Below are 22641 nucleotides of genomic sequence, written 5' to 3'. Positions count from 1 at the left end.
ATGAATAAACTTGTAAGATAATGCGAGTACAGGGGAACGTGCACGCGATGCAGCCACACGGTTTTTCATTAAACGCATAACCGTTTCCCCGATATTCAACCGTTTCCCTATTTCCCTCTGTTCCTTCCGTTTCTCCCCATTCCGGTGTTCCTCCATTCTTCGAAGCCCTGCTCCCGCTGCGACCTACCACTATTCAACGCTTTTTAGCGAAAATTAGCCGTCAATTCCTCGCTCGGATCCCGACTACCACCCCTGCGATTCGCATTCTTTTCCAGCCAAAGCGAGCGAGTTTCTCCGTCAAAGCACGGATCCGTTCGTGTTCGCGACAAAAGCCAAACCCTGGTCTGGTTAGAAACTTCGTTCCAGAAGTTTCGTTTCGTTCGCGATACAATTGCACGATACTATACGTTACAATTGTACGATACTATGTATACGTTCGTGGTTATGTACAATCATTGACGAAGGTACTCGAACACTTGTAGATATTTTTTATTAATATATTATGTGTGTTGCATGAAACATTTTGAAATTTCATTAGACTTGGTATATAGAAATTGTAAGATATTTAGTGCAAGTGTATACAGTAAACACAAAGTATTCGAACAGTTGGAATATTTTCTGTATCATTAAATATTTTATATTGAAACGTATGTAAGCGTATAATATACAGATTGCTGCAGTTATAGATGTAATTAACTTTTGTTTAACTTGTGTATATTTATTCCTGTAGCACTATATGTAGTATATAGTTAGATAGGTATATTTTAATATGTCAAATAATATAGAAAATGATTTATATTTCTATATTTCTGTACTGTATGAATACTTTAGTTTCTTGTACCATTTCGCAAAGATCGCAAAACTATTCTATTAATAAGCTTCAGTGTTCAGTGGAACCATCGTTTAATACTTATTGTATGCTAAAGATAATCTCATGTTGCAAGTAGCAATAATTCCATCGTGAGTTTAAAAATAAAATAAATAGAACGATTAGTTTATTATCTCGACGCAAGCGATGCGTGGCGTGGCAGACGCGTTTGTATAGGCTCTTACAAAAACATCCACGTTTCAAGACTATTGATATTTCTTGCGCCACCGGAAGTGCCCTCTTATTCTCGTCTTTCACGTTTCCATTTTTGCCACGTCTTTTTTTTATTCTCATAAATCGAGCGATCGTGTAACTATTCACACCTCAGAACAGAGTTGCTAAAAAAGTAGATAAGCACAAATATCTTCGTAAAAATCGTGTGAAGTACGGAAAGAAAGTAACACGCATCGTGCAACCGAACAAAAGACCATTGTCGTCGTAACTAATTGCAGGTAGATTCGCGCCATGATGCATTCTGGCGGGAAGTACTAAAATGTAAGTTTTTATTTGCTACTATTAAAAGAATTTACCATATAGGTATAAGCACAAATGCTCATGGATAAAGTTGGCAATTATTTGTTGCGTTTTGAACGAATTGCAACTTCTCGTTAGCATCGTTGCTTTGTAGCGGCGTGCATTGGCGTCGCGAAAGATTTATCGAGCTCGATCGGCCGATGGTATCTCGTAGATATGACCCTCGATATGCGTTCGCAACAAGTTCCTCGATTGTTTTTAATTGTACACCTGTATCTCCTGCAGTTAAAAAGCTCCTCCTCCTCTCCATCGGTTTCTTTGCTATCAATAATTATTACCAGCGGAATTAATTCGTTAAGCAACTATAATTCATCGGAACGTTTTCGATCGTTATCGCGACTGCGCTTCGTGTATCGCCACCTCTTGATAATAGCCTCAAAAATCAGCGTGCAAGAAGACCAAATAACAAAGAGAAGATGAAATATAAAAAGCATTTATTTTCGAGCGGTCGATTTTCATATCTTTGCCGTGTCAGCTGTTGTCGAGGGGCAGAAGTGACTTTAGCCAATTAAACTCTCCGTCGCGAAGATGATATTCGAGCGTTCTCAGGCAATTTCCGTTGTATGCACAGACAGAGCGAGCGTTCTATGCGTCGATAATAAAGGCTTTCTGTAATTCGAGGGGCTCGGGACCGAGAGTCGACCTGGTGGAACCGAGATGGAAATAGAAGAAGAGGAAAGGAAAGGAAAAAAGAAGAGACGGAGAAGGAAGGTGGAAAGAGTGGAACGTTTTCGCGTTTCTCTGTGTGTAAAACTCGCCATTCCCGTGCTCTACCCTCGGAGAGATCGCTCTCTCGTTCTCGAAGAGCTTCTCACCCTTCGACTTGTACTACTTCTAAATGCTCCCCCGGAACGTTTCCCCCTTGTCTTACCTCGCGATTACCGTTTCCCCTTTCTGCGTTGATATATCGTAGAAATAGGCAATAGGAATACGAATTTCCTGAGCCTTCGTTCTTTTCCCGCCTTCACGATTTTCTTCTCCGCTTTCTCTTCTTCCTTTTCTTTTTATTTCGGCGAATCAGTTTCACGGATCGATAACTCGCGAGATTATTCCGCGCGTCGAGTTGCAGAAAATTCCGCGCCACGAGATTGCAAGTGAAAATGAGCGTACGTCGGAGAGGTGGAATCAATATTCTCCACTACTTTCAATTCTTCGTGGTATCTTGGTGGAACGTAATCTGCTGTTAATGTATTCCGTACCTTCGTGTTACTTGTGGCGTAAAAGCATAAGCGGGTAGACTGACAGCTTAGCGAACTAACTGAATACTTTCCATGCAAAATTAATTCGAGGCGTAGTAATTGAAATTAATGAAAATTCATATGAAACTCGATTCAGCACAATGTAGTCGCGTAAAAGTAAAATTTCTTGTATTTTCAAAAACAGCACAAGCGATTTATTGTTATCGACGATATAGTATTGCCATAGCTCTTGAAATATAATCAAGAACTCGACGTCTGTCCGACTGGAAGAAAGAACGAAAATAGCCAAGGAAAATTGGAAAGTTAGCCGTTACTAGCGGAGCAGAAGGAAACGTTATAGAGCATAGTCGATTTACCGAATCATCAAAGGTTTTTCCTTAAATTGAGGAAGCTCTCGGCTGCCCTTTGTAGCTCAATTTTCTCTGATTCTCACTCATCCCACGCAAGCACACGTGACTTAATTAAGCCCGCGGACTCTCCAGACTGAAGGGTGCTTCAGGTTAAATTCGTTTCTATGGCACGGAACACACTAAACATTCTTTGCTTCGTACGTACCTCGCACACGATCCGAAGGACTGTTTCTTTAATGCGCCGCAACAATACTAAACTCTACTTAAACAGGAATGAAGTTGAAGAGAGGGAGAGACACGACTGCCACCATTAGTCGAAATTCAAGAGAGCAATATTTCCTTTGCTTTTCGAGATTCATTATTGTCCGTTCTCCACAGCCTCGTTAACCCTAGCCTGGCGAGATTCGTGTGTCCCAGGCACCCTGCTACGTCTCGTTGGCTTTGTAAGCTTCCGTATCTCCGAGCACCGGACTCCCCTTTCGAAACTCGTGCACTACTTGGTGTGCATCCAGCCGAATGCATGCCCACGAGATTGCGAACGAAACCGAACGCTCAAGTGCATACTTGCGTGACTTGCCTGTGCGTCTTGCCCCTTCTCCCTTCCACCTTCGACTTCCTTTTTCACCCCTTTCTCTCGCACTTTATCCTTACTCGACTCTCTTCTCATTTTCTCCTTTCCTTTCTTCCACCCATTTTCCACAGCTTTTCCCTTGTCTTCTCCTTTTTCTTTTCTCTGCGTTCTACTCCTGTCTTCTCTATTAGCTCGTCTCTCGTTTTCTTCTCCCTTAACTTCACTCTGTTTCCGCCTCCTCTCTGTTACTTGGAACGTCTATCGTTACTCCGACATAATTGTCTTTTACAGTTGTCATTACTTTATATTCTTAGGGCTCGTCCTCTCGGCCCAATAAATCCACCCTTTCCTCCCTTATCTTTATTTTTCTGCTTCGCTCCTATGTAGCTCGCAATCGCCTCTTCTCTTCCTCTTACATCGAACTTGAATCCTGAAATGATTAAAAGGAAGGAATTCTTTGCTGGAAAAAGGCAAACACAGGAAAGGATCGTTTTTATTACTAGTCCTGATTGGACAGATATCGCGAAGTATTGCCAGTGCATTTTCCTAATATTAAGAAATGTGTCGACTCTGAGCAAGATATGAAAAAACTGTTATTGATATGCACGTTTCCTGCTTTTACCTTTACGTTAAACATTCTCTTCGAATGTTAGAAATCTGTTTTCTTTGCTAAAATGAAAGCAAAATTGAAACGTAAAAGTTCACAAATCGAAGCAGGTTTAACGTGTGTTCGTTAAAACGCTTGCTTTTAAAGGATATTTTTGACCGAAATCAGCTCTCCCTTCGTCGTTCACATAATGCTTGAAAGCTCCGTCTTTCTAGGGTTAACCCTACCTTCATTCTGTACCTTACGCAGTTCCTTTGGACGTCTGGTAGGAAAGCAGTTTCGCGTAAATGTGCCTTGTTTGGTACACGAGTATGCCATAGTCAAGTCTAAGATCAAACGATCCGGGGCGAAATCGGCTTAGAAGAAGAGGACCGTCTGAATGAAGGGGGTGAATCTCGTTATCGAAAAACGAAGTCTGGTCGAAGTCTGCGAGATGGAAAGGCAAACGAGCGATTAAGTAATGAAAGGTGGTACGCAACGGGAGATCGCGATATTTGCTCGCGTGACTAGTCGGTTTATGGCAGCCATTGTTTACAATGGATTTTAAATCGAATAATCACCGAGTCACGTCAGACGTCGTTTATGCAGTAATCGGACGAGAACCATTGGATGGAATTGGTCTCTTTTCTTTTTCTTTTTGCTTTTCAAATCACTCGAGCATTGCTCGGTTTCGTTGCTATAATCATGGCTCGCCTTTACCACAGTCTATCACAGTTTGAACGCGGTTGCTTTTGCGAAAGTTCAAATACCAACATCTTATTGATTTCAGTGTTAGACCTTCTCACTGTCGAAGGACCAATTACGTACTTTGCCATCAAACGCTCGAGTCTTGCCCTGTTGCTCAGTTATCGAGCCGCGTTTCCATCAAAGTTTCCGAATTCTACAACGTTCGTTTCTCATTCCAAGACGTTCCAATTTCTCGAAGTAGCTCGGAATTTACACTGTCGATCAGTGAAAGATAGTGGACATTTATCAGACTGCTCTGTGTATCCATGTAGTTCATGCAGAAGTCGAGCAGTGCATTTCTTCCTTGCAGAAAGTTCTGTGTACGTATAGAGTGGTTTACGAAAGTATCCAAACATTCTCGCAAACTTTTTATGGATACGTCGTACAAAACATTTTGAAATCTCGTTGGTATTGTAGAGACACGACTATCGCGATTATGTCGATAGAATTTGAAACGGATTTGAAAATGTATATAGAAGTTGTAAGATATTTGTTGGAAGCGTACATTTCGTAGAGACCACCAAATTATTAATTATTATTTATTTCAAGAGTCAACTACTCGCTATGTTAATAAGCTACAATACGTAGCGAGACCATCTATGGCACTAATACTAATTTTTCGCTAAATATACGTTTGCAATAAATATCTTGTGACTTTTATGTAAATACATTTCTAGATTCGGTTTTGAACATTTATTGTTACGGTCACTTTATAGTTCTAACACAATTTCAAAGAGTTTTGTATTCTCGTGAGCCACTGTACGTGGAGTGTATATAGAATCTATCGATCGCCTTCGAGTTTACTGCGATGCAAACTTTCGATAATTTTCCATCCTCGAACTGTCGTAAAGCACAGCGAAGGAAGCCACTCCCTTCAAAGAGTTTCGAACGATACAGGATAAAATGTTTACGGGTCGCGGTTGGTATTCGCTACCCTAGGCCCTAGGATATTGTCGAAACATCTACGGTACCCTAGGGTTACGCGAAGGGTGATCGTGTTTTATGGCAAGTGACTCACTTCGTCTCAAACCCTCCTTTCATTTCACTGTCTCGATTATTTTGCCCTTGCTTCGTGAATTCGGCTACGTTTGCACATCTCCTTTCGAAAATATCACTCTCGAAGAAGGTGGCTCTAACCTGAGTCTCTTTTGCATTTTCTGTCTATCGCATCCTGGTAAACGAACAGAGGAAAGGTATCAGAATCGAATGCCAAAATCGTTTCTTACGTATCACTTTCTTGATATTAAAGATAAAATTAGTTCCTCGATGTGGAAACATATTTTTCATAATTTTTTTTATTATTTCTTATTTCCATTGTTCGAATAAACGTATAAAAAGAATAAAATCTATTTATTTTAACGATGTCTCAAATGACTGAAACTGTAACAAGAAGAATAGTGTTTGCATCTTGATTAGAATTCTCCCTTCAATTGATTTAAGTATTCGATGAGAAATAGAGGTCCATCTTGGTGCACTTCTCGTATTAGAATATTTGAAAATACAATGAAACTGCATACATCAATCAACAATACAAGAACCCTATCCCTGTTCCATTGGAATTTTAATCCAAGTGGAAAACTTTGCTCGACACTTTCAAGGTGATAATTAAGCACTAGATGGTATCTTCGTGGTTGATTTACGAAGCTGGAAATCACTAGCAGATTCCTCTTCCACAAGCATGTTCTTCCGCTTTCTAGCGTATCGTGCAACGCTCGTAAACGTCCAAGACGAATGGACAAAAATGACTGGCCCTTTCGTTACTATAATTTAAAGATCCTCTCGACCCTTGACACTCGATTAACCACGCAGTACGCGCGTGTGGATCCTTGCGGTCGGCTTCGACTATTCATCCGTTCTCCACCTGTAGGGATATTCTTGACCTGCCCGAACCTCTGCACGCAACCTGCCATGTAAATCCATGGAGAAATCCGTTCCGTAGGAATTCCATGCATTGGATACCAATACCAAGGCCAGTGATTTCCATCCCCAAGAAGTAGATCAGCTAACGGCGCAGAATTATTAATTTTAACAAACATTTTTTCATACAAAAATATTTTTCATTCAAATTGTTTCCTATATAGGATGTACCGGACTTAATCAACCAAGCTTCGTGTTAATATATTTCATGGGCAAAACGTATGTTATACAAACATTGATTAAAGTATTATAACAAAAATATGAAATATCAAGGGAATAATATGTAACATTTTATTGTAATATTTTTTTCAATTAATCTACGTTATTTTATTTTTTGATATTGCAGTTATGAAATAAAATATCAACAATATGCGTAATAGCTTTTTTATTTGTGCAGCAGACTGTTATAAAATATATATTATGCGTTAACAAATAATAGTAGATACCGTTACATTTATTGAGTTCAATCTGCAATATCGTTCGATTCCATATTACTAAACTCTCATGTATACTCGTATTTTATTCCGGAAAAAGGTACATCAAACAAATATCGATACGAAAAATGGATTGATTTTTGTTAGAGGAAACACAAATCACAATGAATTTCGTACAAAAACAGATGTTAAGCAATTTCATCAATCCGTTTATTTTAGAAGAAAAATATATTTTTACTCTTCTTTTCCTTCGGAATGCGTGTTGCGAAAAAATCACAGCTATGTTTATATAACATCTTTCTTTTATTTGTACTCATGAAATATATTGACAAAAAATATCGCAAAGATCTAGAACAGCCGAAATATTAAAGAACATAAATTAAATGTAACTGGATACTGTCTATGGTTTCATAGAAATTTCATAAAAGAGTTGAAATTGGTCATGACATTCACTAAAATTCTTTATACGCTACCCTCCGGGTGGGTCATCAAAAAGCTCGAAAATTCCGTATTTTAATTGGCCATTTGATAATTATCGAATTCCCGCATGGCCAGCCTTTCCCCGTTTGCTTAATTACGTGTCGCACTCTCGGTTCATTCTCCATTTTTCCCCTGTCTCATGGTCGGTTCTCGTAATTTCGTTACCGGGTTCGATTTTCTCGCGATAAATTCCAAAAGCCCACGCAATCCAGTTATCGTTATTTACATTTCTCCCTCGTGCACCACTTCACGTACCAACTGCTGCCACGTGCGTTTCGTCTACAGCTTCGTGGCTTCACGATGAACGTATTGTAGTTTTCCACGCGGAAAAAGATTGCCTGTTCCATGACGAACGACCGGAGAAAAAAATGAAACGAAAATTGGCCGGGCTGTCCGCACGCTGTTTCTCATCCGGGCGAGACTCTTAACGATGATCGATGTTGGCCAGAGAGACCAACGAACCTTGCGGAAATTGGCACAGTCGTTGATTAGACGAAGCATTCGCGTTTAAAGGTTTCTTTGTCGCGTCGTTCAAGTTCGAAGTGTTGGATTTTTAATTCGAAAAGTTATTCGCGACGAGAATGAATCGATAAGAGAACCTATCGAAGCTCCGTGTGATCCAGTGAAGTTTCACTGCACGGCGGTAGGCGTCGAAGCGAACTCTTTTGAGCTCGCGGTAAAGTATTCATCGTTGAGTTAAAAGTCCATCGAACGGGTGTCGACGATCGTCGAGTCGTTACAGCAGAGTCGAGTGTCGAAGCGGAGCGTTTCACGCCGTTAACGATCGGGAACGTACGCAACATTGGCCGACGAGCTAACAATTAACCCCGGCTCCCATGTCTGAAGCTCTTCATCGAACGCGTAACCACTCCGTCTCTCTCTCCCTCTCTTTCTCTGTTTCTCTATCTGTCTATCTCTCGATTCGTCGTTGATTACACGGAAATCGAAACCCCTCGAAAGCTTGGCGAACAAAAATATAGACTGGAAAGGGAAGGAGATAACGCAATGGATAACGGGCGACAAAGGACAGACGGACGGGTACGCTGCTGGCGTTGGGGTGCGCGAAACGCGCGATGTTCTCGCAGTGAAAACACGGCATTAGGTAATGTTTCGTTTCTCCACGTTCCTCCCTTTCACGTGGCGGAAGCTACGCCACCTCTCGCTCACCTTTTCCCTCTTCTGCCTTGGGCCTTTTTTGTTTTTAATGGTGGACCTATTCCAGCGTATCCAGCGGGAACAGCGGAGCAACTGAAAAGGGATTGCCTGAAGGAGACGCGAGCCCTTTTATGCACGGCGTGCCCTCTTCAAGGGCGTGTACGGACGAAATAGAGCGGAACGCGCTTAACATCGAATACCCGTGTCGCTTTTCATCAGCTGGCAGCAACCCTTTCCTCGTTATTTGCTCAGTTTTTCGGCATTTCCGCGGCTCATTCTAGCCTCTTCCCCTCTGGGCGCGTGTAACCTCGACCTGCCAGTGCGGCCTCGACTCAGCGAGGTCAAGGGAAGCACGTTCGATAGTTGAGAATAAACTCTGTTCTTGAAACTCCTATCTGGAATATGGATGAGCGTGTGGCTCTCTCCATGCGACTGATTGGTCCCTCGTTTTTATACAGAGATATGTAAAATCGACGGAAAGTGAACTTTTGAAGTGGAAAGAATTCTTCTTCTCTTCTTCTTACTCTCTTTCTGGTTATATCTTTATCGAAGATCTTTCTTCTTTCACGATGATCATTATCAAAGAATATTTACTTTCCAAGATTTTGTTGGAGATCGTAATTATCATCCTTCTTCTACCCGAAGATTTTCCCCTGTGATATTCACATTGTTATCTTTATCACAGAGATGGTTAATTAACTGCGGGTTTTCAGCATTTATGAGAAATTTGAAGGTGAAAATGTGTACAGAGTACGCGTAATATATAAAATATCCCAATTCTAGTACAATATGTAACACGTAACACAATTTTCTACCCACGTCGCATCTTTCTAATTATATTCGTAGAAGCGTGAATTTGCATAAATATCCGCAATGATAATAACCAAAGATAACTTAACTTTATTCTAATACTTTACGTTATATGTATCACCCTGTTACAAATTCCAATTTAAATCGAACTTTAATTTATTAATCGAACTAAATTTAACTCTTGATCCGACATTTATAAAATTAGGATGTCGTAGAAGCACTGCAAAACGCTTAATCACGTAACATCTGGGAAAAGAGATCATTCGCAGTCCCGCATTCATGGCAGAACGATTCTCTGGAAAGGGCTCGGCATCGGTTTCACGCGGTTCAACAATGAGACGACACTTATTGGGCCGGTAGCTGCATTCTGCGTTGCTTTTGTAAGCCCCAGCCCACGATGACATTCACCCGACGGAGGAGAGCTTTCCGATACAAAGGGGACTCCGCGTGCACGCGAAACTACGAGCTTGTAACGAGTTGCTCGTCGCGTTGGCGAACGGTGTAACGTCGGCTCCGAGACGTCCACTTTTGCCTGGTGAGATGGGGTTCGTTCGTTGTTCATCGTGAGTGCGCCGCATTATGGAAATCATTTCACCCGTGGAAACGCTCTGCAAAGGCAAAACATTCTCCCGTTCGCCGCTCTTCAATCCCTTTTTACTCGCAGCCTCCAGGTTGTTTCCCTCGTCGTACTCTTCTCACTTTTTCTTGCATTTTTTTTTCTTTCCTTCTTTCCGTGTTTCGCCATTCCCGGTTGATAAAATAAGGAAATCCATATAGCCAGTCTAGGTGGGAAGATTTAATTTAGCATCTTTCTTGTCCACCTTGCGATGTAACAGCCTCCTGATGGCTGTTAAACCTTCGAAATAAAAATAGTGATTCGGCAGTCACGGGATGAGACGGTAACAGGGTCGACGAGCTCTTAACGACATCACACGTGCTCTGGGACGAAGCTGGAAATTGGATTTTCGGCCAATCACGCCGTGTACCCTGTTCAGAGACTCGTTTTTCTTTTGGTCATCCGGTGAGCTTCATAACCGAACTGACTATCTCGTCTCTTTTGCTTACGGAAATTTTTTCCCTATCAAGCCAGTCCCGGAGTGAGCCGACTCGAGAAACAAAAATCGATGACTCGAAATAATACGGCTTGATGTTAATCCGCTGCTTATGATATATCTACACGCTATCTGTCGTGCGCAGTTCACGTCTATTTGACGATCTCACTTGATAACAGTTTCTTTTTTCAAATTCAGCTATATATATATAAAGTATTGTTCCTTTATCTTTGCTTTATTGAGGTAATAAGAGTCTAGTTGCGTTACGTTTTTCAACAAACAATATTTAATCATCGTAAACCGTCTTATCTTCTTGATGTACGATTAGTTGAGATTAGCTCGTCGTTATATACATTATATACAATACTATTACATGTCTGTTAAAAAAGGACAATGAACCTTGTATCGGCATGAATTTGTTGCAACGAGAGAACTGACAATTTTATAGATGCGATATAAAATTACGAAAAAGGTGGCAATGGATTGTAACCACGTTTACAACCACAGTATAAGAATGATCCTTTACGATGAATTTTACTTTGATTTAGATGTTAGTCTAAATTTTTCGGTAGACCTAATTAACCATCGACGTCTAATCTACGTATTTTATCGAAAAAAGTAGTGCTCGCATATAGTTTTGAATACTCGATGCTTCGATTAAGAACCTCGCTATATTATTCGTGGTTGCTATAGCCTGATATACATAAGCTGTGCTGATATACATAAGCCTTATCAGGATAAAAATCAATCATGTAACTTTCATCTGCCATGTTGGATGCCCGGTTGTTGTGCAACGAAAACGACATCGCGTATGAAGAGTGAATCCGCGCTTCTCTCTCTCTTTCTCTCTCTCCGTACATCCGATTGTTTCACAATAACCGCGTTTCCTGATTACGAGTTACGACTACTTTCTTCGTCCAGAGTCACTGCGCCGGATGCACAATGGTGCGAACTGAAAATTACGCGGGCTGTTTGGTAGATTCGTTTCCAGTTTTGAAGACAATGCACGGAGAGAAAACGCACGCGGTGTCAATGACTCAAGACGCTTCTACTGTGCAGCCTCGTTCGTTGCACTCCGCCATGCATCGAACACTGTTTGCTTTTCTAACCTGACTCTTTGTCTTCTCTAACGGCCATCTCATCTGTTTCCTTGACCCTTTTAGAACTAGTGGAATAACACGGCTCAAGGTAACTTTTAGGAAAACTGCTAGGATTTTATAATTTATCTGATATCGCGGAGATTATTCTTTACATCAGCTTTTACATTTCATATTTATATTTCATTTCATACTTATAAAAGTATTTATTTATACGTGGATCTCGCTGTTAATTAGCAATAAATTCTATATTATAAATCCTATAATTAATACCTTTTGTAGCCGCTGTAACATATCGTATTTCAAATATTACGTTTGACCTAATTCGAGTAAAGTACGCTTCTATATCTTAATAAATACAATGGTGGTATATTACACAGTATAGCAACATATTCTGTTTCAAAAATTATACTTAACCTATTTTTCTTCTCATATCTCGATGAAATATTCTCCTTGTTATCTGACTGAAGAGAAAAATCTCAAAGTTCCCTGTTAAAACCAGCAACTCTACTTTTCTACCACTCTTTATCATCGATGTACAGCTTCCGACTCCTGAACGACTCTCTTCACAAACTAACAACATCGTAAGATCGCTATTTGTTACGATATACGTTTCTGGATGATCTCTCGATCGACACTAGCCACAGTTTTGCTAATGAAGCGTCGAGCAGTTGACTACGAGCCAGGCGGGCAGGTGAAACGAGGTATGCGAGAGTGTGTTTAAAATAAAGCCGCGTGTCAGCCGTAAAACCGCACACGGGACATCGAGTGACACGCATCGCGGTGGATTAAGTCGCGTTCGTTTCACGCTCGCGAGCAATCGCGTCTCTCTTTCTCCGGCTCTTTTTTTCCCTCCTCTTTGCCGGTGGAACCGCGATGCAGCACGACCCGCGTGCAGTGGCACTCGTTGCATCGCTTCGACCAGACCTTCAAACCGTGTCCGATTGCGCGTGTCATCGGTCGAGATCGCGGCCCACGCCCGATCACGGGGATGATGGAGTCGTTGAAGACCTGGGAATCTAGAACGTTGGAGAGGCTATCCCTTAGGAAACTCAAAAGGAAGATGTCGAGGTGGTACGTATCTCACTTTGCCGAACGAATTACTCGAATTACGTGCAAATTTCGTTCTCGTGTTGAAGAAACATACGCGTAGTACGAGTAATCTGAATAAATTGTTTTACCTAGCAAAGGCAAACAGTAGAATAATGGGTAAAAGTTGTATAAACGTAAATATAGCAACTTACGTACTTTACAGAAGATTATGCGTGTGTTAGAAATAAGAAGGTTTTCATGTTAAAAGAGAAAGATATTCTATCATAACGCTATAAATACTTGAATTTCTTGAAACTTATAAGATTATACGTAGAAGCGAGTATAAGAGGAAGTAGCATCCAAACAAGATATTAAACAGGTCCTTGGAATTCTCTCTTATAATCATAATGTTAAAAAACGAAAGGATGAGAGAAGATGGGAAAATAGTTTGGCTATTTCTCATGGCGATACGCGTATCGCAATATTCGTATAACGAATGCTCGTTTTCATTTAATGTCAACGAACACTTCCACATACTTAGCTCCATCTAGGCTAGTCCTTGAAGAATGCCATTTTTGTCTACTTGAAATAATAAACGTCTAGAATCGAAAGTAAGAGTAACCCATTTTGTGTACATTCGAGAGGATAAAATACCTTCTCTGTAAATAGTATTTGCAGCATTTGCTTTACGAAATCCATTCAACGCGAACTACCACGAATGAATACGCATCTCAATCATAATTTTACAATACGTAGAAATGAGAATGGTATACGAAGATACGTGTATTGCGTGTGAAAGCAACGGACGAAACATAGCGACCAATCGTTCCATTCATACGAAAGATACAGTATCGCTCATTATCAGTCTCTTGTGTTAGTCTGTCAGCCTCTCTCTTTCTCTATTTCTTAACTAGGAAACAAATGATCGACATCCAACTACTTTATTGTATAAATGGATAACATATTGCGTATGTGGCCCTATTTCAGTTCTGAACGCGTATCTCGTACCCATCTCACGATCTACATGTATTTCAGAGAATTCAGAGACGTCTGCTTCGATCGACGTTACTTGCAGTTATTTTATACATGTAATTAAACTTGCAGCGAAGATAGCCTCGCAAGTATCAACAGTCGCTGCCCTTTCGCGATAAAAAGCTGAACTCGGTCCGTGCAAGGTTGGAGATCATCTGACTCTTGCGAAACAAGAATACCAAAGACACTGACCATGTCGATTATCAGCTTGCCATTTGGCTAATTTCAATTACAAACAATAACGCCTACTGTTCCTGAAATTAGCCACAGATCAATTCGTTTTTACGAAATTACGTCGTAGGCGGCGGTTACAAGTTACGGATGCAACAGGACGAACCCAAATAGTATGGAATGGCTGACGAGCCATTAAGCTCTAGAATCGAACGAGAGTTTCCAGCTGTGGATCGACACTTGGAGACGATGCTTAAAATATTCAGAGAAACTAGTACGAGTAGGTGGGTCGTAAAGAGATCATAGATGTCTCAGAAACGTAAAATCCCAGAGTCCACTGCTTTCACTTAGAACAATTTTACGATTGTATTCGAGTTTGGCCAGTTAAGCTATTAAGCCAAACACATAACAGGTTTTCGCTGTTAACCCAAATCCGTTTTTACGAAGTTGTAAGAACGAGGAGTCTTGAACCGTCTCCATTCTGACTGTACATCGTACAATGTATACAGTGTACACTACTGTACACGCGGATGCTTGTTGGCTCGGAAGATCTCGAGTGTGCTACTTGCGTCTACGCGCTCTCTCGCTTCTTTTTCACGGTGTCTCCGACTTGAGTAGCGTCTCGCGGGTACCTCGAGGAAATCGGTTCAATGGTTTGAAGAGGCGGCAAGGTACTGAATGGCACTCAAACGTTCGCCTGGCTTCACGTGAATTACATAATGCTTACGCATTGATTGCGTCCCGTTAATCACGACCGGATCTCCGTGTCGACGCTCTTTCCCTTTTTTGTTTCGTCATCCTTTTGATTGCAATTTCGCTCGTCTCTGGCTTCAACGTCCATTCTGCCATGAATACGATCGAGTGTGAAACCTTCTGCAGATTCTTTTCTTCCTTTTCCCGCAAGACTTTCCATTGAACGAAAGTTGATTAAAATTGTGTGCTATACGCTACGTGCTGAATAGGAGAGTGCAAGGTGTGGCTGTCACGGAAATAATAACGCTTCTGCAGTTTGCAGACCGATGCGATTCCTTCCACGATGCACGTGTTCGCGTTTTACACGTGCTTGGGCAAACATAGAGGCACGTGGAATTAGATGAACTCGCGTTATTCGATCGGTATCTTATTTCACGGCGCTTCTCGTACCCGCCGTACGTCCCAAAAAAGAAAAGAATAGCGAAAAGTTCCGTGGAGGGACGAGGGAAAAGTTTCTGCGAGAAAGTTTTCGTCGCCACCCCTTGTTCGTCCCATCGAGTTCCCTTCTTTCTGCGAATCGTGAATACTATGGTATTTTTGAGGTAGATCTGGAAGAGAGAAATAATTTACAAGATATTATTGGGGAAAGTCATATCTCAGTGAATACTTTAACGGCGAAGTTATCTCATACTGTGCCTCAAAACGACAGAATATAAAAGATTTTGGAATTATTACTAGAACATGAAAGGGGATGAATCTACATGTAAAATAAGCTGAATATGAAGAGTGGCATTCTATCATATGAAATCCTATTTTCGATCTGTCGAGAATTAGTACATTTGCATTGTGATATCCATATTGCTGTTCGAATTTATTACATTAGGCAGCGAGGGCGAACAACGAAGTAAAAGTACCTTTTTCGCTGAAGAATTTTCATTTATTAATATGAAAACCGTAACATATCGCGTAATTCCGTGATTAATTTTATTATTCAAGATTTGCAACCAACAACTTTTTTATTTACAGTTGCTCCAAAAATAACGTGCAAATTATAAAATAATCTAAATGGAACAGAGGGTGTAGTTGATCTTCCCCAAATGATTAAATAGTTTAAAGTGCATATTTCCAGTGACTTTCATTGTAATTTTCCCACATTTAGATTTATAGGTACGAGGGAATCGCATTAATAATTCGTTTATTCGCGACGACCAATAATTCGGTTTTCATCTGTGTGTAACACTTCCACGTTAATACCAGAACTACCAGCGTGCCGATGATCCGATCAAGTCGTATTTTCATGGAAATTTTATAGATTTTTATGATTCTTCGTCTTTTTAAAATATACAAACGAAAGCTTATATTTTTTATTGCGTTCTAAGCTTCGTCCTATTCCCAGCACTTTAATTCCTTTGAAACAAGTTTTATACTTCGGGCGTTAGTAACTCTAGTGTTAAATCGCATCCGGACCACGCCTTTTCCCTCGCATCGCAACAAAAGACGTCAGCATTCACGGAGAAAGGAGACAGAGAGTCGGTTTTAACGATTTTCTCCGAATGTCCGTGTCTGCTCCGTGTAGCCGATGAATCTTTAATTCCCCGTTATCGATCGCCCCTGTATGTCCGTCTTCCGCGTGATTCCCCAGCGTTCGCCGAGCGCGGTGACGTTTTAATCGAGCCTCACCGATGATACTCCATCCTGCTGTCGAGGAAAATTAAGAGGGACCCGCCATTGCAGAGACATCCGGACACCGCGAACGCGACGTTGAATACGGTTTATGAGCGTGGCGATTTTAATTAAGTAGCTTAGCGGCGCGAGCCTCATGCCTTCTCCGTTGTTTCTGCGTCGTCGGCCTCGACGCTTCTTTAATCTCGCGAACGTCCAGCGAGTACTACGGGAGAGTACCATCTTCGATCTATGAATTATTCAGGGAATAAATTATTCATGGACGTAGGAACGTAGTTATGTGGCCGCGTTTCGCCAGACGTGTGATCGCCTGGAAAAACAGGTGACTTCAGACCACGTCCCCGTCGGGTCAATGGTTTGACGTTAATGAGAACCGCGGATGACAAACTGCTCGAGTAGAAGGGAGCATCGAAGGGAATTTGAATTGCCGCAGGGACGTTTGAATTTTTTACAGTTACTCTGATTTATGCTGTCGTCCATAAGTCTCCGGACGCTTGGTATACTTAGAGCAGGCATCAATGAATATTGTAATTATAGAATGAAGTTGATATCTGGTAATCATACTATTACAGTCGAACCTTGGTAATTCGAGTCTCTGTAATTTGAAATAATATTTTAATATCGATATAGTAACAATACTATAATACGAATCCTTCGTTTGAAATAATACTACAATTTTGTTCCTTCTCTTTTATTTTCCCCACTGTGAAAATCTTTACAAAATCGCCTCCATAAGTGAAATTCGAACAAGTCTAACCTTCGCAGATCGAACTGTATCTCTACATCGTTGTCTCTACAGCTTGAAATAATAATGATAAATGATAAATCGTATCTTAACTTACCATCTGACCTACCACAGTCAACCTACGTATACTCGCTATACTTTTAGCCCTCTCGCACAAACTATACGTATAACACAAATAATCATTTATTTTTGTAATTGAATAATTCATCTGTAAAAGTTGAATTTGTCTTTCCTCGAAGCTCTGCGATCCGAAAAATGTTAGACCTTGTACAGATCCTCTTTAAATCACTCCCGTTTGTTAACATTGACCTTAGCAGGACTTTATCTTGATGTAAATTCTCATACTATCTGATTAATCAATTTCTCGATTTTTGTTAATTATAAGAATTTTCATAGAGATAGACGAACAGAAGAAATAACAATGAATGTACGATTTTAGATGAAATTTTGAAAGCGGTCGTTTGAAAGCTGGTAAGGTTAGTGTTAAACCACCGATACTTGAAAACTTCGATGAGACAATGCCTGCACGACCAAAGAATTTAACTCTTTCTTTAAAATTGGCAAATGTCAGAAAATCAGTTACAAATTAGCATGTGATTTATGAAGTAGAATGTATTTTATATTTAAACTGCGGGGGATCGTGAAAGGTTGGCAAACGCGACGATTATGTAATTCTGCGATTGTCTGGAACAGCTCGAACGAAGGCTATTCTTTTCTGTTTGAAATTGCAGTCAGGATCTGCTGACGGTATGCAGAGAACTGAATCTGGAGAATTCGGTGGAGGAGTTAATGAGAGAATTGGGGGCGGACGAGCACGGTCGCATTTCCTATCAAGAGTTCCTCAGGTGTCGCTTGGCTCTTCGACCGGAGATCGAGGCTCTCAGGTCTGGCAAGCACAGAACTAGTCCTCATCATACGCACACGCCGGAATACTTACCGACTAGCAGCGACAACAGTCTCGGTAAGCTCTTTCCTTTTTCGTTCTTTTCGTAAGTGGCAGGCATTTTCGCAGAGAGTAAATTTGAGAGATATTCGTTGTTGGTATTTCAAAGATAAAAGAAAGATAATTACGGTTATATCGTTTTATGCGTTTAGCGTTAATCGGGCAACGATGGAATTCTTTTCTTATTTTCGTGGATTCTGCAATTTTTTGATGTGAATTTATATCTCGTTTTACGTGCAATATTGCTTCATACGGAGTGTGCCAAGAATCGTGGTACAACCGGACAGGTGGTAATCCTGCGTGCAAAAATAAGTCGAAGAATAAGAACATTTTTTCATTTGAAGCTTCGATTTCGAAAAAAGTGAGTTTGACAATCAAACGTGGACAGTATCGCGATTCTTTCTACTTTCCTTTCTTCTGTATTTAATTTGGTCGGTTTTATAAATAAGGATAAAATTAATACTTTTTAAGAATCACTTCATTAATCACGAAGCAAATCTTTAAAGTGCAGGCACCCACGGAAACAGAAGTTTCATAATTCGAAACTTCCAGTATTAGTACACGCGTAACTAACGAGTTTTCAGACTCATCTTCTTCGACTTATTTTTCCATGTGGAACATCGCTCGGCCGGTTATACCAGAATTTTTAAAACACCCTATATATGTGTAATATTTCAAAACCTGTCAGCATCTTTCGCACATTCGCCTCGTCGATCTCGGATAAACACAAATCTGAATCAATTTGGACAGCCGGTTCCATCCACGTTCTTCCAATAGAACATCCGATTTTGGTCTACTAAATTTCCTATTTTCAGCCGAGATTTTGATTTTACGACGTTGAACGCACAGATGATACGCTATTTCACTTATGTTCAGGTACCGTATCTGGACGGCATGAACGCTGGGAATTCGATAGCGGAGCACGCGATCTCTCGCCGGAACCCCATACTCTACAGAAACTAGTGGAAGCTGCCGCAGGGGGGACTGGAAACATGCTAGACTTGGCAAACAAGGTGAGCTCGTACGATTAAAACACGCTCTTATCTACTTTGTCTTACCAAATGCGAACGTTTGAAATTATTTTATCGAGTTCAAAATTCACTTATCGGCGCTACGGCTTAATCTACGTTTAAAGTACAATTACAAAAAGGTAACCAAACTAGAAAAATATAATGTACTGAATAATTCAGTGTTCTCGCAGTGTACTTAGGTATTTTGTAACGAATTTCTATTAAATTACGACAAACACCATAATATGGTGAAAAGTAATTTCTATTTGCTGTTTGTCGGTTGTTAAACGGTAATCGATTTTCTTGAATTAATTACGAAGATGGAAACGATAGAGAATTTTACCTTGGTATACGATACACAGTTTTACAGAGGTTGCTTACGCGCGTTAAACATTTCTAGAAGTATCCGAATACTTTCCTGAGCAATTGCATATATCGAGCAATAAATTTCTTTATTTTTCATTGATGTACCTATAGATTGCCAAAGATGTTACGAGAATAATTGTTGGAAAAACGTGAAGATGAGAATTCATAAAGAAATAGCTCTTGATTAGATAGATTTTATATGAAAATAACACCTTGCACTTGCAGAAAAATACAGCGTGCAATATTTGATTACTGTGATGTATTCGTCGGAGCATTATTTCTATTTCGTTCGAAAATCCAGTGTAACCATAGCCTAATGTTGATGTCTGAAATGTCTGCTTCTCTCCATCGCCATTACTCAGCCGTGGAGAGTGAAACGTGCGAAAACGAAAGGAAAGATTTCAAAGGAACTGCAGCTTTATAGAGCCGTAGCGCGAAATTGCCAAGTGCGAATTACCCCTCGTAGACCGGCAAATAAGTTTTCTCGGCAGAAAAACGCTGCTGCTTTCAGTTTCTTCCCTCGCCCGTCTATGGATCCTCTTGTTCTTAACCGGCCACGTTGGTACGTCTTTACCTCGATCCCACGAACCACGGGAATTTCCTCACCAGGTGCAATTAACGACGTTTCAAATGCCACTCGAACGTGATCCGCCATTATATAACGACAGATTGCACGATCCTCGTCGCCTGTCCCCTTATCCCCCTGGGATAAGTTTGGCGAATATCTCGACTCGTTAAAATTGTTCCAGTTTCCAGAGAATCGATAACTTGGACGCTATAGCGCAGTCGTTCTTTTAATGTCACGTGATTCTAACCTCATCATTGTTTTTTACCCATACGTAAATAAAAAAACCAATGCTGGATTTGTTAATTCCAAAAGTGATGATTCTTATAACTCTTATACATAATGGGACTAATTAGTGGCTGGAAAAATACATAGAATTACGTGTAATATTATGGACTATGATATTAGGTTGTCCTAAAGGTTTCTTTCGTTTTATGAGGAAATAATAGATGCATTACATTTTTCGTTTTATATTATTTTATATTGTTCTATTATTGTAAAATGAATCATACGTAATTGGATAAAATAATATAAAACAAAAAATGTTGTGCATCTACTGTTTCCTTATAAAAAGAAAGAAACTTTTAGGGCAACCTTTTTATGAAATCACGTGTGCTTAAAATGTTAATTTTAAAACGACATATCGTACGCACTAACTTGATATTCGGCAAGATACTACTTTTATGCAGATACGTTGCCCTTAAATTTTTCTTAACTTTGCTTACAACTGACTAAATAGAGAAATAAGTGTCATAGTACAGTAGTAAAGCGGAAACTGGAAGCCACTCAAAGCCGAGAGTCAAGAATTAAACAAATAATAAATAAATTAGAATCGATTAGAACAATCTAATATTTAGAATGTTCGTACCTGAATTATGGATTTTTCTGAACTCGCGCATGTTAGTTGGAAACTAGGCTCGAAAAGAATTCCGGCAAAGAGGGTAGAGGATCGCGTCGTAGGATAAAAGGCGAATAAAAATCGGTCGAATTCCAAAGCGGTGAAGAATTATCGTGGACCGTCGCGGCCGTAGGAAGGAAACGATAAACGGGGGAGAAGGAAAGCGCGGAGAATGGCATACGGCATTTACTGCCTATAAATAACCGTTATTACATAGTACATTACCACACCGAAAATGCGAGAAAGCAAGAGCAAACGTTTAGCCAGCTGCGCTTGCGGAGGTGAGACCGCGAGACCCGAGGCAAAGCAACCTGAAGTGCGTACTTTGCCGGGCGAAGAAAGGGATCTCTTTCGACTGGGCGAGCCAATGGAATAAGGTTAAAATGCAGTCAGCCAGCCAGTGGCTACGAGATGTGGTTCTAACGACCGTCCGTGCTTTCAAATTACCTCGAAGCCAAGTCCAACCAGGCCGTTATCAGAAATTTTGGCTTTCTACAACACTTTGTTGTATCGTATTCGTCTTACAACTGACTAAATAGAGAAATAAGTGTCATAGTGTAAATGTAGTAAAAGTGCAGAAGGAAAATGGTATTGGTTCATATCGTAGAGATGATGTACAGTAGTAAAGCGGAAACTGGAAGCCACTCAAAGCCGAGAGTCAAGAATTAAACAAATAATAAATAAATTAGAATCGATTAGAATAATCTAATATTTAGAATGTTTGTACCTGAATTATGGATTTTTCTGAACTCGCGCATGTTAGTTGGAAACTAGGCTCGATATTTCGTAATCACAACAAGAGCATTCAGATCGAATACTTTTTTAGTGTTATTCGCAGTGAAATATAAAAAGTATTCGTGTAATTAATTCTACAACAACTTCGTTTGTCTTTGATATCTCATGATCATGCTAGCAGTTTGAATGGCTTTTGAATATCATTTACAGCGAAGGACAAACGTATTCGTACAATTAGTCCTGCGATATCTCATCTCCAGAACAGCAAGAGCTAATTAACCTTCTTCGATGGTAAGAACAATTTAATTAGGAGATAAGCAAATCTTGAACAGCTGGCCGGCGAATGGTTTGAAACATCCGCAGGATCGCTGTTCCTGCAAGGTCCACGGAAGTACGGTCTGGCCATCGAAAGTAGACGTTCGTACGGCTAGTTTGGATTATTTCTGCGGCTGAACATTATCTTCTCTTGCCAAGAATTTGCATGACTACGCGAATAAGAGTCAAGTTCGTCCCGGTCGTAAAAGTCTGTCTTCTTTTGCCGCAAGGAATTCCAATTTTCGTCGACTGTTCGAGCGCGTGGCTCGCCTATGGGCGATGATCTCGTTAGCTGTTAGCCCGTTACCGAGCCAGAATTTCCATGGAAATAGAACACTGGTCGCAGAGGTGTCAACGTTGTCGGATAAACGTAATGCTGTCGTTAATTCCGTCCCCTATCTGACGGAGATCGTACGATTCGCGTGGAAACACGTAACAACGCGATCGCAGTCCTGGCGGAAATTAATTCGCGTACTCGTCCTTCGGGCGATTTCGCCGCGAACATACTAATTCGAGTTATTTGAATCGAGATATGGGAACCATAGTGAGGAGTTTGCGTTGCAGAGAATTTCATACGCATCGTTTCAACTGGTGAATAAATTTTACTTCGTCGACCAACGTCGATCATGGATCGTGTCAATAACTTGCTAAGT

At 40.5% G+C, this 22641-nt stretch overlaps 1 protein-coding gene across 3 annotated transcripts in view; it reads left to right on the top strand.

The window, feature by feature from the left end:
* Positions 1–22641, top strand: part of LOC132912030 (colorectal mutant cancer protein) — a 59346-nt gene that overhangs the window by 1251 nt on the left and 35454 nt on the right. For 2 of the 3 annotated variants that reach the window (XM_060969123.1, XM_060969122.1), the window contains 2 exons: positions 17888–18117; positions 18976–19112. In XM_060969123.1, coding sequence (XP_060825106.1) covers positions 17888–18117; positions 18976–19112 — 367 coding nt within the window. Of the gene's footprint in view, positions 1–12715; positions 12875–17887; positions 18118–18975; positions 19113–22641 lie in introns of those variants that run through there. The other variant, XM_060969124.1, reaches the window with a different exon arrangement.

This window comes from Bombus pascuorum, chromosome 11 (genome assembly GCF_905332965.1).
Source record: "Bombus pascuorum chromosome 11, iyBomPasc1.1, whole genome shotgun sequence".
NCBI classification, from domain to species: domain Eukaryota; kingdom Metazoa; phylum Arthropoda; class Insecta; order Hymenoptera; family Apidae; genus Bombus; species Bombus pascuorum.
This window is presented reverse-complemented; position numbering and strand designations above follow the sequence as displayed.